At 43.7% G+C, this 20,592-nt stretch overlaps 2 protein-coding genes across 2 annotated transcripts; both read right to left on the reverse strand.

The window, feature by feature from the left end:
• Positions 1 to 2,606: 2,606 nt before the first annotated feature.
• Positions 2,607 to 9,063, reverse strand: WEE2 (WEE2 oocyte meiosis inhibiting kinase). The gene is made up of 11 exons (XM_075343893.1): positions 8,734 to 9,063; positions 8,404 to 8,597; positions 8,010 to 8,067; positions 7,034 to 7,206; positions 6,730 to 6,851; positions 6,143 to 6,289; positions 5,778 to 5,873; positions 5,602 to 5,687; positions 4,539 to 4,709; positions 3,881 to 4,023; positions 2,607 to 2,976 (listed from the first exon to the last, which is right to left on the reverse strand). Exons 1-11 carry the CDS (start codon positions 9,061 to 9,063, stop codon positions 2,820 to 2,822), a joined length of 1,677 nt encoding a protein of 558 aa, XP_075200008.1. The 3' UTR covers positions 2,607 to 2,819.
• An 8,397-nt stretch (positions 9,064 to 17,460) lies between these two features.
• Positions 17,461 to 20,222, reverse strand: LOC142302781 (E3 ubiquitin/ISG15 ligase TRIM25-like). The gene has a single exon (XM_075343890.1). It carries the CDS (start codon positions 20,208 to 20,210, stop codon positions 18,627 to 18,629), a length of 1,584 nt encoding a protein of 527 aa, XP_075200005.1. The 5' UTR covers positions 20,211 to 20,222; the 3' UTR covers positions 17,461 to 18,626.
• Between the last annotated feature and the right edge of the window lie 370 nt (positions 20,223 to 20,592).

The following is a 20,592-nucleotide window of genomic DNA, read 5'->3' on the forward strand; positions in this document are numbered from 1 at the left end:
TAGACGAAGCTCTGCTTTATGGAATGTATGGCATTATCTAGCCACCACTAGAGGGAGCACTGCTTGATGGAATATATGCAGTTTTCATACAGCCACCACTAGAGGCAGCTCTGCTTTATGGCATATATGCAGTTTTCATAAAGCCACCACTAGAGGAAGCTCTGCTTTATGGAATGTATGGCATTATCTAGCCACCACTAGAGGGAGCACTGCTTTATGGCATATATGCAGTTTTCATAAAGCCACCACTAGAGGGAGCACTGCTTGATGGAATATATGCAGTTTTCGTACAGCCACCACTAGAGGAAGCTCTCCTTTATGGAATGTATGGCATTATCTAGCCACCACTAGAGGGAGCTCTGCTTTGTGGGATGTATGTAGTTGTCTGACAGCCACCACTAGGGGGAGCTAACTGCATACATGCCATAAAGCAGAGCTCCCCCTAGTGGTGGCTGTAGGCAGCTCATTTTTTTTGCCATTTACCATTATTGCAATATAAGGTGGCCATAAAATAACCTAAGGTGTTTGGAGCCATGTGCAGACTGACCCAGTGAACAGAATTGGCTGAAATTTGGTATGCATGCTATTCAAGGCATGGGGATATGGAAGGCATCTTAAGTTTTTTTTATACCAAAAATCCCCACCAGGTGAAAAAATGGCGCTGTACAGTGGCAAGATGCCAGTCTCTTTGCCGGATGGTGCGCCGTTAGTGCGGTTGTTTTAGGAGGATACCAGGAATGCTACAGCTGCACTGAGAACCTTTCATCATTTGACAGACCTTCACACGTAGCGGTCCAATGGCTGTCAATTCGCTGAGACAGCTGACACGTTTCGAGGCAACAGGGTTAGTAAGCGTTCAGCCATAGCGCAGGTGACGACCGGTAAGCAGAGAGGTTGTGGAGGACATTGCCACTGCTGTCGTGGAAGAGGGCACAAACAACCCTGCCAGGAACAGCAGTGCACGCAGTGTTTCCACGCAATTGGGGGTCCCATTTGGCAGTGTGGAAAGTGCTCCGAAGGGTCTTGTGGGCACCCATACAAAATTAGCCATCATCAACTTCTTCCTCGGGACAATGATACCCGATGACATCTGCATTCATGTTTCTGGTGAGAGTGGAAGTGGATGGCAATTGGCCATGGAATGTTCTGTGGTGCAACGAATAGAACGGTGAACACACAAAACTGTCGAATATGGGGTACCAAAAATCCGCATGCGGTCGAGGGGGTTCCACTGCATTTGCCATAGGTAACAGTTTGGTGTGGCTTCACCTCATCATTCATCCTGGGATCGTTCTTTTACGAAGAAATGAGGCCAACTGGGGTTGCTACCTGTTCCGTGACGGCAGCGAGATACCAGACAATGCTGGAAACAGTGGTCGTTCCGCAACTCCAACAGCGGCAGTGTCTTCAGACATGCACCTTCATGCATGGTGGATGGAGACCTACTCATCACAAATCGTGTGAAGAACATTCTGAGGGCACATTTTCCTGATGACAGGATTTTGAGCCACTCCTCCTCAAACGCATGGCCATCGCGTTTGCCCGATCGCAATCATGATTTCTGGTTGTGAGGACACTTGAAAGCTGATTTATTGGGGAAATGTCGTCAACACCCTGGCTGACCTCAAAGACCACATCATTCTGGAAGCGCGCAGCATCCCTCCAGACATGTTCTGCATAGGATGAACCTCATCACCATGCGTGATGGTGGCCATATTGAACAGTTATGCTCATCTGCAGAACAATTGTGACATCTCCAATTATCGGCACACTGCTTTTGGGCCACTCGCTCACTGTACAGTGCCACTTTTTCACCTGGTGGGGAGTTTTTGTATAAATTTTTTAAAGATAACTTCCGTTTCCCCATGCCTTGAATAGCATACAAACCAATTTTCAGCCAATTCCATCCACTGGATCCAGTACACGGCAGCAAACACCTTAGGTTATTTTATGGCCACCTTGTATTACAATCAATAAAAGGTAAATTGCAAAAAAATGAGCTCCCTACAGCCACCACTAGTGGGAGCTCTGCTTTATGGCATGTAGGCAGCTAGCTCCCTCTAGTGGTGGCTGAATGACAACTGCATACATCCCACAAAGCTGAGCTCCCTCTAGTGGTGGCTAGATAATGCCATATATTCCATAAAGGAGCGCTCCCTCTAGTGGTGGCTGTATGAAGACTGCATATATTTCACCAAGTTATTTTATGGCCACCTTGTATTTTATGGATTTGGACCATGGATCAGTGACTTCTATAGGGAGGGACTCTTGACTCTTTCCTGTGGCCATTTGTGGGACTGCAGCTTAGTACCATACTCTAATGGCTCGCAGTACCTTTCCATAGCTGAGGTCATATCTGCTGGCACATCCCTTTAAGTGTAGGGACTAAAACCTATGCAGCCATGCAGATTCAGATGCCAATCTGGATCCCAGTACTTGACCGGCCCCTCCCAAATTACACAGCTTACAGTCATGGAAAAATGTCGCAAAAAAAAAAAATTAAAAAAATTTCAGAGCCCAAAACTATATGCAGTTTTAGATGAATTTGCGATTTAAGAGAAAAAAAAACATCCAAATAAGTTAAAAAAATTTATTTAAAATCCAGACATTTAAAATTTAAAACCATGCACATCTATAAGAGGGGACAGTGCGGGGGATGGAGGACACCATATTGAGAGATGGCGATAAGGACAGGTCAGAAGAGACAGGTAGGATGAGGTCTGGTCCAAGCCATGGACCGAATGGAGCAGACTTTCCACTTTTGTTAATTTTTTTTTTTTTTTAAATTATGTTGTGGTTCCATGCTGGTATTTGCAGTTCTACATTTTATAGCCGCCACAAGTGAAGCTTAATGATCGGGTGTTTTTTCCTCCCACTAGTCTCTTCCTGCTTTTGGACATAAAGTCAGACTTGGAGGGGAGGTCTGTGCACTCGTCTTTTCCAGAATTCTGAGCCTGTTTTGCAGCTTGAAGTTCTCTGGAGAAAAATAAAAATGTAGCAGATGTTTAGAAGCAGCAGCATGGAGGACATTATACAGCAGTACTGAGCAGTATAGCTGTGAATGCAGGAAGCAGCAGCATGGAGGACATTATACAGCAGTACTGAGCAGTGTAGCTGTGAATGCAGATAGCAGCAGCATAGAGGACATTATACAGCAGCACTGAGCAGTATAGATGTGAATGCAGATAGCAGCAGCATGGAGGACATTATACAGCAGCACTGAGCAGTATAGCTGTGAATCCAGATAGCAGCAGCATGGAGGATGTTATACAGCCGCACTGAGCAGTGTAGATGTGAATGCAGGAAGCAACAGCATGGAGGACATTGTCTAGTCACACCGAGCAATGTAGTGGTGAATCCAGCTCTGGTGGTGAGATGACATGCCTACTAGAAAGCAGAGGTGTGTGGATTTAGAATCACCACACTTTTGGATGTATATGACTCCTATCCTGCAATTTTATTTTTTTTCCACCAGTTTTTCCCTTTTGCAATTTTCAGTTTTCTCTGGGCTAGTGGATATAAACAGTTATGATGTCTCCCATACACAGCATACTAGTCATTCCTGCTCTATGTAGCGCATGTTTGCAGCTGCATGAAGTATATATACACATAGTAGTATTGAGTAGTGTAACTGAATCCATTTCTCATTACTACACTACTGTGGTGAGAAACACCTACTAGAAAGCAGATGTCTATCAATAAGCAACGTCAATCTGATCCCTTAGTTAGCTGGCAATTTTGAGAAAACCTATGGAGAACCATTTAGCAAAAAGAACTCATCTAACGCAAACTTTTCCCAATGTATATTACACCCAAATAAAGCTCCTATATAGGAGATTACTGCCAACCCACTATTGTATGCAGTTTGGGAGTGGTCTACCTTTCCAGCATGGCAGTCTTAAATTTCTCTACGTTGAGTTGTTTCTGAAGCTGGGCCGCCTTTCCTAGGGATCGTCTCAGGACCGGGTGCTTCACCAGGGCAGCCGCCGAGGGTCTGGCTGTAGGATCCGGATGAATCAACAGCTGGTTGTGGGTAGAGAAGGTAAAAAGTAAAAGCAGATACATGGTTAACATTTGACCTGGGGAAACCCAAAAAATAACACATTGAATCTGGCTCATCCTGGCATATAGTAATTAAGTGCTAAATGTGCAACATGCCACCCCTCCACCTAGCTACCATGAGCCCAGAATAATTCCAGTGTTCTTGAGTCCTTGGACCCCTTAGAGACCCAGAAATGTCACTTGGGTGTTCAAGATTTTTGTATTAACATGTCACCCAGATTCCTCCAGTAACATTGCCACATGCCTTTATAGCAGTTTGCCATCCCCCACCCCCATATGCAAGGTGAAAAGATCACATTTGGACCACCTGCAGCCATCACTAGGGGGAGCTCCCTTTATATAGATTCATAACCAACTTGGCCAGTGAGCTTTCCCGAGTGGTCACCCAAAGCAAAAACCAGATCCCCAACCTTAAAACCTGCACTAGCAGAGAATGTCCACGCCAATATCACCAAACATTTAACCAAGCGCCGTACCTTAAGCAAGTCAAGAAAAGCAGAAGAGAGCGACTGTGGGATGTCTGGCAGGTTGCCCTTTCTGATATGGTGCCAGCCATCATCGTTGCTTGGAAGAGGGCTCGCACCAGCCGCCTCGGTGATAGTGAGGCCAAGAGCAAAGAGGTCGGCCTTTGGGAGCCGGCTGTAATCCTAGAACAAAGCAAATACAGAAGGTCTGTAGAAAGTCTTCATAGTCATGAAGGAAGCCAAAGGGGAATCCAGGCTGAAGACTTGTCTTAAAGGGGAAATCCAAGCAGTATGCCACCAATGAGTTCTGACGACCATCGACAAAAAACACTTCAAGCTACAGTGATCTAAACCCCCGTTTAGAGATTTCTAAGACATCTCACATACCCTCATGGTATGGGCCAAGAAAGGGAGTCAGATTTCAGCCTGGTGGTCAAGGGCAGGAATGGGTGGTGGGGGGGTTGTGGTGGTGTAATTATTATGCCTAGTGATAGAAGTCAAGGAGGGGGGGTGCCAATCAATATCTCTTGTGGTCTAGCTCTCGAAAGGGTGGTGGTGGGGAGTATGTCAGTGTCCCTGGTACTTAAAGGCTGGAGAGCAGGAGTCAGTTTCTGCATCCCTGGTGGGGAGGTCATCACTAAGCCTTTTTTAATTTTTTTTTTAAGTCAAGTAAAGGGGTCAACATTAATATACCTAGTAGTCAATGCTTGAAAAGGAGAGGGAAGGGCTAAAATGTCAATATCCCTGGTGGTCTACAGAAAGGACATGCTAACCAAACCTGATGTTAAGCATCCCATTACCCACTGCACGAATCTGAGCAGAATGGGTGCAGGGCACAGAAGGCTTTATTTAGGCAGAATTAACCACTGAAAGTTTGTCATAAAGGGAGAGTTCATGAACTAAAGCAGTTCTCACCACCTTGTGGGCAACCATGGCATCTTTTTGGCAAATTACAGGGCAGACTGGCCATTTACCAGCTGGGTCACAACCCAACAGCTTTTTATCCCAACATTAAGGGAATACCCCACAGAATGAACATTGATCCCAATTTTAACCTTGTAGATTTATCACTTGCCTCCTGCAGGACCTCATTGGCCAGGAATCTGCTGTCTCCTTCCTCGACTTGTGGGTTTGTAATAGAAGTGACATGACCAAGGTCCCCTGAAACCAAGACGAGAAGGTAAGACTACGGGTCAAGAGACTGTTCCTAGACCCAAGAGGACACCCTTCACCACCAGCCATGATACACACCGATCTTATACAGAACACTGGTGGAGGAAATCTCATCCTCTCCATCGCTGTCCTCCTGACACACCTCAGTCAGCTTCCGACAGATGAAGATATTACCTGGAACAAAGACAGTAGTTGATTTTTTACAGCTATGACTTGCCTTTAACAATCCCTCGAAGACCAGATACAAGTATATAAACCTGTTCAAATGTAATTAAAACTGCACTATCCCTGTCCACAGGTTGTGTATGGTACTGCAGTTCAGCTCCATTGAAGTGAATAGGCATATGCTGCAGCACCTCACACGTCCAGGTGTGGCACGGTTTTAAAAAAAAAAAAAAATCCTGGATAATTTATACATTTTTGTGCACGAAACTGGAACTAACTTGGCTTGATGTCCATGTGCACCAGGCCGGAGCTGTGTATGTACTTCAGCCCCATGGACACCTGCAAAAGGATCTCCTTCAGCTCCTGCTCCGTCACCAGCTGTCCGCTCTTCATATTCTCCATGATCAGGTCTTGTAGGCTCCCACCTGATGCCGCAAGATAGGAAAGATGAGAAGATAAAAAAGGGTTAATAGGCATCCATCTGCATTCAAGGACTTAACAGTTCGTTCTACTGCAATAACCACAGCTTTCCCCTATGTAGTAAAAATTATTTCCTATGAAGCCCATCCACAGGTTGGGCTTCATAGGAGGAGGACCAAGAGGTGGGAGCTTTTTACAAGCCCCTAGCTGCGATGACAACCCGTCGGCACCCCACACGATTGTGGAAGCAATGTAAGTGGTGCACGCATGTAAAGACAACAGTGGCAGTTACATTGTTAAACAGCAGTGATCAGAGCCATCTCCTGTCACTTCTGATACTGAGATATTGGCAGCTGCTGTGCATAGTGCCCACTCCATATACCCAACAATGGACTTGCTATTACACCCTACATTAGTGAAGGGGGATGAGGAGTCCCGGCCTTACCATTGCAGTATTCATTCTGTATAATCATGTGGTCATCTTCTGCCCAGGCAGAGTAATATCGCACGACATGTGGGTGATGGCCCAGTACCGCATGGGCACAGACTTCTCTTAATGCCAGCTGCCTATGTACAAAAATAGAAACTGTTAGAAAGGCCGGGTTAAAACTGATAGTAATGGCACCATATGGTGTCCCCATGTGCAAGAATACCATATGGAATTTATAAAAGGGTGTAAAATGAAACCCAACGGGCACCTGGAGACACAGAATAACCTGACAAATGTAAGAGAAGAACAGGTTACTCACTCATTTGTGGATCCCGCTACAGGTTTCTTCGATCGTTTTATGGCGTAGACGCAGCCATCCAGCCTCTTCACACACTTGTAAACCGCACCGAACTCTCCGGCTCCGATTCTCTCAATCTCAAGGAATTCTGTCTTGTATCGGGACACCATGTTTGATTCTCGCAGCACAAACCTCTGGGGAGGAAAACGTTTGGGAAACAGTCAGCTAGGCACCTTCGTCCGGAAGGCTCCCGAAAAGGGAGAGAGCGCTCCTTTACTTTTAGGAGGGCCACGCTGATGACACACTTAACCTCCCACAATCCAGCAATTCTGAAAGGTATTTATGCCCTGGGAGGCAATTGAGAATGGGCATAGAAGAAAACTGGCTTGAAAAAGGGGCCTAGATATGGCCAAAACTTTCTACTCTACCAGTCTTCCAGATTAAGCCATAAATTTGGCCAATATTTGTATCTGTCTAGGTTCCAGAAAAAAAAAAAAAAATCTTGCTCTGGAGGGACAGTCCTGCGCTTTGTGGACAGCCCATTGATTTCAATGGGAGTTAATTCTAAATTTCTCCAGTGGTGGCGCTGTAGGAAAACTGAACACTTACTGTAAGGACTCCCCACAGTTCACTTGGATTCCATCGTAGGAACACTTTGTAATCCCTTTACACAGAAATATGTAAAGGATCTGCCTTACGAAGGCAAATCTTTCCACAACGTCAAGAGGCCGAATTCAGAGGTCCGTGAAACCCCTCCAAAACCAAACTCTGCAGCCTCATATATGCCTACGAGTGTTAAGTTTGGGATGAGAGACCAGCAGACTGTTCATACATGGACTATGCTTCACAGATATCTGAATTCAGTCCATACTGGTGACCTTGAGATATTGGGAAATTTCCAGTGATCGAGAGGTGGGATACTAGAAGGACCCCATAGATAAGGACAATGCTAATCAGCTAGAGATCTATTTTTTAGAATTATTTTAAAGTCACAAACCTTAGAAGGAAGTCCGGCTGAAGTTTCCCGCTCTCGATATTTTAATGGTGGATCAGTGCTAAAGAGATGGAAAAAAATATATATATAATACTAGACATCATGTCCAGTTTAAATCAATATTGCCTATGAAATGTTGGAATATTTAGTATTCATCACTAGGAACTAAGCTCAATATCAGGATCACATTTGCAACTGACCATGGAGAACCAAAAAGACCATCATATTACAGTAACGAGGACAGTATGGAGTAAGATGCCCAATACTAGAATAATTGATAGCTGTTCTGTCAAAGGAGGGGTGCATTAATTTGATTAAAGACAAGACTCTTGTACCCTCTCAGATAAAAAACTATGTACTTATAGTCCTAAGTACCACATAAAGGGATTGTGGTCACCTGCACAATTCTGCTTTCCTCTTCCCATTTGAATTCAGTTGCATTTGTTGATACGTTTCAGGGGTGAAAGGGTTAATGTTGACCAGCGCAGGGTCTTCTAGCTCGGCACCAGGGCAGACTGCAAGCCGTAAAAGATGTTGCCCTCTATAGGGCACCCGTGCGCCCGGAGATGGGAGGTTCCTGTACAGCAAACTCTGTGGGTAGAAGGTAGATATAACAGTTACTGCTCAGATCCACTCTTTAGCAGTTGTACAACTACAACTGCCAGCATGTCCAGAGCCTTTGGCTTTTATGGTACGCTAGGATGTGTTGCAGATGGGTTCTTTATACCATTGGGGTGTGGGGCGTATCGCAAAGTTTCAGCTTCTTCCATGTGCTGCAGTGGAGTGGGGTCCCGGGATATTCCCCCTCAGAATACATCTTGGCTGGAGGAGAACAGTCACTATCAGGACTGGCTTCTAGGGATGGAGATAACCCCCTCTCGTTCCTCTGGGGAGTGACTGGAAATGGGCTCTTATGGGTTCTCCACATCAGATTTTCATGAGCTTCTTGTGAACGTGGAAGGTCTTTGACTTGCTTGTGGCTCCCTCCCTCATCTTCATCACCACTGGAGAAGTCCAGCTTCTGCACAATTCCAGACTCGTGTGACATTGTCCGCATCATCAGACCTGTGGGTGACAGATGTGAGGTGAATCATTTCCATCACCTATACAATAATGACATACAGTACATACTAAACCAACACTTCTGAAATGTCTCCAGCTCTCAGCTACGTTGGCCAATGTGCCCGATTTCACGAAAACCAGAGATTCTGGGAGGCAGGAACCAAGGTGTTGAGGGGGAAAAAAAAAAATAAAAAAAAAATGGCAACAAGACTTATCCTCTCCAAGATGGCAGACGTTTACAAGTATGCACATCTACTGCTCTCCATATATGTGTCAGATGTTTCGCCAGCACCCTCTCTGGAGTCAAACCCTGACTGTTACAACTTGGAACAGAAAGGACCATCGAAAGTTGATAAAGCTTATTGCTTCTGCACTACCTCACCAGGTCAGGAGGGGATAATCTGAACGCTTGGTGCCTTTCACAGATGTGGTGGCCATTGATCAGTCTATCAAACTATGACCAGGGAAAGAATCAAAGGTTATACATTCCAATGATTATAGCAGGGATCTATCCTCTAAAGAGCCTACAAAAGGGGAGCAAGAATGGAGTCATATTCCAAAAGGAATATTGGGGGCAAACAAGTACTGTCTCAGGAGGGTAGGGGTGTGGTGGGAACAGGAGCACCAGAAGAAGCCTCGCTTCCTCTACATATGCCTCTCCTCGGGGTCACGAGTGCAGAAGTCTGAATAAATACACATTACCTAGTACTGAGTTCAGGGTGGAGACCTTAACAAAAAACTATCAGTAGGTTTACCACCTACATGTGCAGTATTTTGTACATTTGCAGACCTGACCCTTGAATTATGCCAACTAGCACCATTCACTTAAAATTCGCCTCCGCTTACCAGCTACTCCCATCCTCCACCGGGCTAAAAAAAAAATAAAAAAATATTACTTTTATAAAGACAGAAGTCGACCTGGACCCTTGTTATATAAGGTGCTGCTGGGATCCTTCCAACACCTGGTAATCAGTGACTACTCCTCTCAGTACCTGGACAGAACTCCCTGTTAACTTCTTCCTTGCTGGAATCCTGCCGTAATGTGAAGAACAGAAAGAGTTTGTTCACTCCTAGGGGAAAATTGAGATTGAACTGGCACAAAATACTGATGCCCAACGATAGATACCATCAAAAGCAGCAGCAAAATTATAAGTCCGTACTAGAAAAATCAGTTGCAATATGTGAATATTTTGCAGCCTTTTGACTTAGGCTACTTGCACACATCAGTTTTTTGCAATCAGGCACAATACGGAAAAAAACGGGCAAAACGGATCCGGTATCCCCATAGATTTGCATTGTTACCGTATTGTGCCTGATGGCTTTGCGTTGCATCCGTTTTTTTCCGGATGCGGCAAAATTAATTAAAGCGGCGGCCAGAGGCAACGTGTCTTGCAACGTTTTTTTGTCCAGCAAAAAAATCACATTGCGCCAGATCCGGCGCGATACGGCGTGTTTTACAATGAAAGCCTATGGACGCCGGATCCGGCGCAATGCGGTAAAAAATGGATGCGGCTGCCGGATCCGTTTTTGTAAACTGCGCATTCACCAAATTAATTTAAAAAACTGATCCATCAAAAAAACGGACAAAACGGATGCAAAAACGGATGCAAAACGGATCCAACAGATCCGTTTTTTTACGCATCCGGCATAACGGATCCGTTAAAAAACAGATCCGGTGGATACGGTTTTACATTTTTTGCCGGATCCTTTGGATCAGGAGAAAAAAGGATTGTGCCTGAATGCAGAAAACTGATGTGTGAAAGTAGCCTTAATGGTGTTCAGTTTGGAGTGGATTCCGCTAGGAATATGACTTTCCTTTATTCCATGGCGAGATGTTCAAAACTCGGATGGAAAAAAATGTTCCAAAAACTTGTCCCATGAACAGGAGACTGGATTTTCCAATTAAATCAATAGGAAGAGTATTCAAAGCTTATCTGAAGACATTTTAAGTGAGTTTGGAGCTTCAAAATCCTCATAAAAAAAACCCTATGTGTGAACATACCCTAAGGCCACGTGCAAACGTTGAGTATTTGGTGAGTCAAAACCAGGAGTGGAAAATTATAACACAAACACTGGCACCACTCCTGCATTTTTATTTATTTATTTTTTTTACCAATTCCTGGTTTTGTCTTACAAATATTGAGGTAAAAACCACCAAAAACTCAATTGAACTGAGAGTTGGGCCACGTTCACACGTTGAGCATTTGCTGATTTTTTACTTCAGTATTTGTAAGCCAAAACCAGGAGTGGAAAAGTCAGAAGAAAAGTATACAATAGGGTACGGTTCCACTTGCGCAGGACTCATGCGAGTCTCGCTTCAGTATCACCCGACACGGTCGCACACTCTCTGACAGAAGCGGGTTGGCTGCATGTATTTCTATGCAGCTGAGGCATACCCGTGCCGGGTGATACCGATGCGACACTCGCACGAGTCATACATAAGTGGAACCGTACCCATAAAGCCGGAGTAACACTTGCAAGAGACTTGTACAAGCCTTGCATTACATCACCAGGCACGGACGCACACTCTCCTGACAGGAGCGTATCAGCTGCATAGAAATACATGCAGCTGACATGCTCCTGTCAGCAGAGCATGTGGCCATGACAGATGATGTGATGTGAGACTTGCACGAGTCTCTCGCAAGTGTGACTCCGGCGTAAGGCTATGTGCGCACTAGAAATGTGAAGTTTCTCAAGAAAATTTCTTGAGAAACTTCTGGGAGTGAAAGATTTCCGGACCTCCGGAAAAAATCCGCACCAAATCCGCATGCGGATTTGACGCGGATTTGCCGCGGATTAGCCGCGGAATAGCCGCGATTTTCCCGCGGGTGGTTCCCTGCGGATTTTTGCAGGCTGTACTGCCGAAATCCGCAGGGTACCTGCGGAAATAATGGACATGTTCATTTTCTCAAGAAAGTTTCTCGAGAAATTCTTCTCGCGGAAATTTCTTGAGAAAAATCCGCACCAGTGCGCACAGCTATTTTTTTTTACCATAGAATTTGCTGGGAAATGTCTGCACAAAGATTGCAGACATTTCTCAAGAAATTTCCGCGGCAAATCCGCGGGTAAATCCGCGGGTAAAAAGCTCTAGTGCGCATATAGCCTAATAGATACACGAGCACCACTCCTGGTTTTGTATTACAAATACTGAGGTAGAAAAACTCACCAAATACTCAACATGTGCACTTCATTTAAGACACAATTGACCTGAAAGTTGGGCCACGTTCACACGTTGAGTATGTGTTGAGTTTTTTACGTCAGTATTTGTAAGACAAAACCAGGAGTGGGTAAAAAAAAATGCAGAAGTGGTGGCGTGTATCTATTACAGTATACTTTTCTTCTGACTTTTCATACTCAATGTGTACACGTGGCCCAACTCTCAGGTCAATTTTGTCCTAGGCCACGTGCACACGTTGAGTATTTGCTGAGTTTTTTACCTCAGTATTTGTATCTAAAACCAGGTGTGGAAAAGTATAATAGAACCACGGGCACTACTTCTGCATTTTTCACCCACTCCTGGTTTTGGCACAAATACTGAGGTAAAAAACTCACCAAATACTGCTCATGGCCTAGGACAAAATTGACCTGAAAGTTGGGCCACATGCATACATTGAGTATTTGGTGATTTTTTTTACCTCAGTATTTGTAAACCAAAACCAGAAGTGGAAAATTTATAGGAAAAGTTTAATAGAAACACGGGCATCACTTCGGCATTTTTTTTTTTTTTTTTACCCATTCCTGGTTTCGGCTTACATATACTGAGGTAAAGAAAAATTCACTCAATTTGTGCACTTGGCCTTAGGGTATGTGCACACAGAGTATTTACACTGGTTTTGAAACAGAAACTTTCTCAAAAAGATTGAGACTCTGCTCAGTTTCTCCTTCGAAAACTCTGTAAAATGACTCTGTGGATAAGTAACCTTAGGTTTTGTTCACACTGGGGAATTTTTTTTAATTTTTTTATTTATTTTTTTTCCTGAGGTTTTGGAGCTGATCTTTTTCAAGGCCATGTGCACTCAACATATTTTCAACTGAGAGTTTTTCTACCGGAAGGCGCTTCAAGAAAATATGGTGTATGTTTTTCTTGAAGCGTCTTTTGTTTTTTAAACGTTTATAAACGGAAAGAACCAGAAAAATGGATTTATCATTGCGTTTCTAGAAACCTGAAGCCATTAAAAGATGTTCAGAAGCCAAAACCTGCATAGCAAGTCATTTTTAGGATTTGTGTACACAGAGTCTTTTTTCCAGGCGGATTCCAAGCGGAATCCGCCTGAAAAAGATATTATGCCCACATGCTTTAAGGGTATGTGCGCACGTTGCTTTTTACCTGCTTTTTACCTGCTTTTTTGCTGCTTTTTCTTCTGCGCTGTTTAATGCCAAAATGGATGTGTTCTTCTATTCAAGCAAAGTCTATGGGAATTTGGGTTTCTTGTTCACACTATGTTGTTCAAAATGCTGCCTTTTTGTGGCAGAACTTTGGTCAAAAACTCAGCTTTGCAGTGCAAAACCCAAATGGCAAAAACAATTGACATGTTGCTTCTTTGAAAAGCTGAGTTTTTGACCAAAGTTCTGCCACAAAAAGGCAGCATTTTGAACAACATAGTGTGAACAAGAAACCCAAATTCCCATAGACTTTGCTTGAATAGAAGAACACATCCATTTTGGCATTAAACAGCGCAGAAGAAAAAGCAGCAAAAAAGCAGGTAAAAAGCAACGTGCGCACATACCCTAACTCAACATTCCAATCATGGTTTTTGATCTCTTCATGGTTTTTGAAAAATTTCTGCTCCAAAAACTCAGTAAAAAAAAAAAACATCCTGAGAGCCCCATACACTATAGATAGCTGTCAGCTGAATAATGATTCTATCTCTCCTGACTCCTCCATATACAGTAGAGCTCTCTCAGCTGAGCGCTCCTGTGTTCTCTACAAGAGAGCCACTGCCAGACTCCTCTGGTGGTAGCTTATCTAAATAAAAAGATTTTAAGTCCAAAATTGGACATGTGAGATACTTATCTACCACAACATTATCTGTTTGTAGGTACACATACACCTTAAGGTACCGTTACACATAACGAGATTGCTAGAGAGATCGCAGCTGAGTCACGGTTTAGGCCGGTTTCACACATCCGGCTTTTCGCCGGTTTGCCGGATCCGGCGCTCTCCCGTACAGACAATACAGTACAGTGACAGCGCTGTAACTTCCGGGTCACATGCGCCGGGCACATGACAGCATGTGACCGGCGCTTGTTGCGCTGTCACTGTACTGTAGTCACTGTATGGGAGAGCGCCGGATCCGGCAAACCGGCGAAAAGCCGGATGTGTGAAACCGGCCTTATGTGACGCAGTAACGATCCCGTTAGCGATCTTATGTGTGACACCTACCAGCGATCAGGCCCCTGCTGTGAGATCTCTAGTCGTTGCCGAATGGTCCAGGCCATTTTCTTCAAAGGCGATGTTCTGCTGGGTAGGACACATCGCTGTGTTCGACACTGTATGACAGGGTCACAGTAAGGCTAGGCACGCACTTTGCGTTTTTACCTGCGTTTCTGCAGCGTTTTGAGAAGCACCTTTTTGCTGCCAAAACTCATGCGTTCTGCTTTTCCATTATAGTCAATGGAAAATGCTGATTTCCAGACCGCACTTTGCGTTTAGAAACGCTGCGTTTAATTTGCATATTTTGTGGCAAAAACCATGCGTTCAAAGAAGCAGCATGTCAGTTGTTTTTGCCATTTCTGCAGCGTTTTGCTAACATTGAAGTCAATGAGAAATGGCAAAAAACAAGATTCCTACAAATACCTGCGTTTTACCTGCTTTTCCAGTGCAGAAAACATGCGTTTTGGAATTCAAAATAATGATTTCATATGTCCCTTTACACACACACATAGTCCGACAATTAAAACAAAGAAATGTATTAAATTATTGCTATTTTTCCATTAAATATCATATTACCGCTATAAATTCATTAAATTAATCTATTTTCATGTTTTTTTCCTACAAATATATATTTGTTTCTTTTTTTTCCAATTTTTTTTATTGAGTTTGACTATTTAAACTTTATTAAGCAGTGTCTTGATGTTCAAAACGCATCTATCAAAACGCAGGTGGAAAAGCAGGTTAAAAGCTCTGAAAACGCATCCAAAACGCGGTAAAAATGCATGCGTTTTCAGCGCTAAATTTCTGAAAAAGGCAACTTTGGTCAAATCAATTAGGGGAAAAAGGTGCTTCTTGAACTGCAAGTAGGTGAACGCAAAGTGCGTGCCTAGCCTAACTGCTGAGATCGCTATACAGGTCGCTACTGCGACCTGTATTGTTCTGCATCGTTGGTAAGGTGTGACTGTGAGACATCTCACCTGCGACGTCGTTGTCTGTGAATGGGCCTTTAGATTGTCAGCAGAGATCAGCGGGTTTGTTCAACATTAGTCTAATATGAATGGTGGTATTAACAGATAATATAATAACAGATAATGTATGCTTTGAAGATAGCAAGTTTTTAACCCCTTCATGACCAAATTATTATTTTTTTGGCATTGTATAAGAGATGTTGATTGCTTTTTTAATGATATATTGTCATCTTCTCAACATCACTTGAATAACCGTTAGGCCTTGTTCACTCGTTGAGTACCAGGAGTTGAACCATAAGGCCTAAGCCACACGGCGAGAAAATCAGTGCAAGTGGAGTGCGATAAAACATCGCATTCCACTCGAACCAATTCTAGCCTGTGTGTCAGCTCAGATGAGCGATTATTTTCTCAGCCCTAATCGGACCGAGAAAACAATCACAGCATGCTGCGATTGTAATGCGAAACTCTTTTCTCTCGCACCCATTCAAGTGAATGGGGCGAGAGAAGAATCGCACTGCACGCGCGGTATGCCGGTATCGCGCGTGCAGAGCGAGAATCTCAATAGCCAGCTACGGAGGAGAGAGGGAGATAAATCCCTCCTTCCCCTCCTCCGTGCCGGCCCGCCCCTCGGCAGCGCTGGCCTGCCCCTCCTCAGAGCTGGCCCTTCCCCCGCAGCTGAGGTCCGCTCGCACAGTCGGACCTCAGTTGCATGAATACTAGCATGAAACTCGGCTCCTGCTGTGCTGCCAGCATGAGCCGAGTGTCATGCGAGCATCGCAGTAGTGCCCTGTGGGGCCCCGGCCTAATAGAAACACGGGCACCACTTCTGCATTTTTTACCTTTTCCTGGCTTTGGCTTACAAATACTGAGGTAAAAGTTAAAATAATCAATGTGTGCACATGCCCTTAGGAGGCCTCGATAAATATTAGGCATTTTTCACATGTCCATGTATTTAACACACGTGTATGACAGTCAGTGGGGCAGTTCAGTATGTTTGTCCGTGTCTATGTTCTCCGTGTGCTGTTCGTGTGTTATCTGTGTGACATTCGGATAGCACACCGACAGCATGAACTTGTATACTTACCTGTCTACGGCACTGATGTTGCTTCCGCGTCCATGCAGCAAATATACATGAGCATAATGAGCAGGACCCGGAAGCAACAGCAGCGCAGGAGACAAGTAAGTATAAAAATTATTTTTTTTAAGGGACAGGTGTTTTTTTCCGGTAGATGTCACACTGTTCACATCAGTGTGCAGTCCGTGTGACACTTGTGCTGCCGGGAGAAAACGACATGTCGCTGTGTGGAGCACATGGACACGCGTGTGCTCCACGCGATCACATGGTCCATGTAAAAATATGGATGTATGTGCAAACCCATAGATTTTAATGGGTTTACGTGTGTCCGTGTCTCCGATACTTGTGGAAACGGACACCACGTGTACCGGAAACACGGACATGTGAAAGAGGCCTTGGATAGTAGGATAATCTCTGTTTGAGTTGACTTTTAGCTAATGTAAATAAGGTACCTAAAGCCACATGCACACACTGAGTATTTGGTGAGGGTTTTTTACCATTCTATTTGGAAGCCAAAACCAGTAATAGGTAAAAAAAAATGTAAAAGTGGTAATGTGTTTCTATTATATTTTTCCTCTGATTGTTCCAATCCTGGATTTGGCTTACAAAAACCGGGTCAAAAAAACTCTAATTTCTCAATGTGTGCATGTGGCCTAGGGGTGTTTCAGAATGGAAATTTGTGTTGCCTAAAAAAATGTGGCTTAAAAGTTGTCGGGGGATTACAGGAGTCAGACCCCTGTGATCAGCCCACCAAAATAACTGTGATGCTCCTAATGGTCTTTGTGTAGCCTCAGGGACTTACTTAGACGTAACATGTCCCCCTCACCAGTCACTGCTCATTGCCTTGGAAGAGGCTTACAAAGAACACATTGCATACAGTTTGTAAATAATTCATTGTAAAAGTAGTAAAGGGACCAAAAAGACAGGGCTGAGAAATCTATAGTAATTTTATTAATAGAGAAATATTGACAATTTCCAAACAACAGGCTACTTAGAAAGTAAGGAATTATTGGTCAATTGAAGAAATTGATCTTGAACATGTAGGAGGAAAAGTACAATCAATGCGACATCAGAGGAGCAAGGGCAAAACATTTCTGTATAAAAAGAACTTGAGATTGAAGCAACTGGTAGGTTATATGTAAGGGGCTCTCTTCGCCTTCTCCCTGCACCTGCTGGAATGTTAATCAAGTTGTCAGAAGGCTAGTTGAAGGAAAGTCCAGGGTGGCAACTTTCCACTTCATTCCCTGAGTGACAAGGCTCTCCATATACAAGTAGTGTGGGGAGAAGATGTCAGGGCCCTGCCTCCCACAAGTCGTCCGAGACTCCTTGTCTCCTCAGCTGGCTTTTCAAAGTACATTTTGCCTGAAATGCAGCAGTGTTTCTGACTGGAGAATTTCTTATTTATCAATCAATGAAGTTGAAGACATCTGCTCTCGTTGAAGACTTTGTTCTCATATATGAGGAGACAACTCAAAAGCACCTTCCGCGATCAATAGGCAAGAGTGTCTACCCTTCTACTATTACATCTGTTTTTTATAGCAATACATTCAAAAGAAACAACTACAGAAAAAAAATCACATTTCACATTAACCTTGAAATATAAGTCTCTTAATTTCCAGCTCACCAGATAAGGAACTTGTAACAATAATCTATTTTACATAGTACATTGCTTGGCCTAGAATAAATCTTTTGTCTTCTGCCATATTGTCCTGACAGGAGAAAAATAGATAAACAAAGACTTGGGGAATACTCTTCCCCTCTTCACACATAGATCAGTAGATACAAAATAATGAGTACAGAAAATTAAAATTACTTATAATATCCAGGTATTAAAACGAGACTAAAATTCCTATAACATTACTTATAATGAATACAGACTATTGAAAATTAATATGAGATTAAAATTCTTCTAACCGTTTAAGAGTAAAACATGTCTGGAATAATGAAGCCTGTGTCAGATTAATTCTGCCCGTTCTTTTCCTGTCAGGTTTTCTTTAACATCGTATTCAACCTCATATATGACAACTAAGAAAATGTAGATTACTTGGCATATTTTTAAAAACAATTATTTAAAAACCTTGTGGCCAAAGGTCCCAGCAGTTACATTCCCAATCTTCAGACAATCATCATGTTGGTGACACTCATTTTCTCTTTATTATTGTTAAGCAACCATTACTTAGATGTAATACAGCATGAAGAGGCCCGGAGAAGGCGGCAGTGAAGGTGTGTAAGTGTCTGATGGGGTCACACAGCTCATAAAAGGACAACTGCCCGGCCTCATAATCCAGACAGATCCTGACTCTATCACTGGAGATCTTCTCAGATAACTCGATCTTTTTACTGTCATGTCTCCCTAAATACTGATTATTATATCTCCACAAACACCAGGACTTGTTATTATATCCAATCAGTGAGTTCCACCCCTTCCTTTCTATACTGGGATAACACATCCCCACCCTCCAGTTCCCTGATCTACTGCCCTCCACATCCCAGTAATGGCGTCCTGAGGTAAACACCCTCGTGCTCATCACCTGATGATACTGGAATCTCTCTGCTGTTTCTGGACGATTCTGCTTCTCTTTTGTCCAGGTCGCAGTTTTCAGGTCGTCTGATATAAGGAGATTATTAGCAGCGGTGTTTACATCCAGTAATATGTCTGCCGGATGCGCCACATAGATCCCGCTCCTTATACTTGTTATTACCTCACACAATGTGTGTAATGTGTGTGAGATCACAGCCACATCCAGGTCACCTCCATCATGGAGCTGTTTATCATGTCCCCCTGTGTCCTCATCACCTCCCTCCTCCTCAGGATCACACAAGTCCCCGGTGTCTGGTTCCTGTAAGACGGTCAGTGGATCAGTCATGTTACACAGCTCCTCAATGTGCCTCATCTTCCTGGACAGCTCGTCTTTCTTTATTTCCAGCTGATGGATCAGCGCAGACAGTGACAGGAACTTTTCCTTTTCCTGCCTGGAGATCTCACTCAGGACCTTCTTCTCCAGGTCGTCCACCCGTCTCCTGATGTCCGTACACAGGGCAGTGACTCTCTCGGCTTCTCCAGATGCTTTTTCTTGAGCTTTTCTCCAACGCTCCTCCAATCTCTGGACTCTGTCCTCAGTCTTGTCTCTCTTTGTGGTCAGTTTTGGTAGAACATTTCTCAGTTTTTTCTTTTTCTTCTCTGAGGCCTCATCCAGCATCTCCACCTGGTGTCCCCGATGTTCTCCGGCCAAACAGCAGGATGCACAGATACAGATGTCATCCTTTATACAATAGTATTTTAAAATTTCCTTATGGACAGAACATTTCTTGTTCTTCAGAGTAGTGCTGGGATCAGATAAGACGTGTTCTGGTGCTTTGCTGTGAGACCTGAGATGTTTATCACACAGAGAAGCCTCACACAGTAGACAGGATCTAACAGAAGGTACCGGAGAGTCCACACAGTAAGTGCAGAAAATCCCAGTGATCTCCTCTTGACATGACTCAGTATGACGGAAATTCTTCACAATATTACACAGAGAAAAGTTCCTCATCAGCGTCGGCCGTTCTTGAAACTCTTCTCTGCAGTCAGGACAGGAATAAACTCCAGACTCGTCCTGTGTATCCAGCACACGATCAATACAGACCCGGCAGAAGTTGTGTCCACATCTCAGCATTACAGGATCTGTATAAGTGCTCAGACAGATGGAGCAGTCCAGTTCGTCTCTCAGATCAGCAGAAGCCATGGCTGATAGAGGAAGAGAATAGACAAACTACAGCGCTCGCACAAGCTCGCACACCTAGAAACCAAATGAAGGTTTGCACTATTTATTTAATAGACGTAGTTAGTTACTTGATTAGATTATGATGATAGAACAGGTTTAAAAACCCGGAAATTATTTTATGCTACGTTTCATTCACTATTGCAGTAGAATTAATGTGTGAAATATCTCTGGGATATGTTCAGATCCTTAAGGTCCTTTTTCACAAGCCAAAGATCATTCATAAAAATGCTGGTGGAATAAAGAAACAACCCACAGCACACCAAAGTGTAGGATGGTCTGAAGCACAGGGACTACAGTGACGAGAAGATAATCTGGGTTATCACCTAATGGAGTTGACCAAATG

The sequence above is a fragment of the Anomaloglossus baeobatrachus genome, chromosome 4 (genome assembly GCF_048569485.1).
Source record: "Anomaloglossus baeobatrachus isolate aAnoBae1 chromosome 4, aAnoBae1.hap1, whole genome shotgun sequence".
Taxonomy (NCBI): Eukaryota; Metazoa; Chordata; class Amphibia; order Anura; family Aromobatidae; genus Anomaloglossus; species Anomaloglossus baeobatrachus.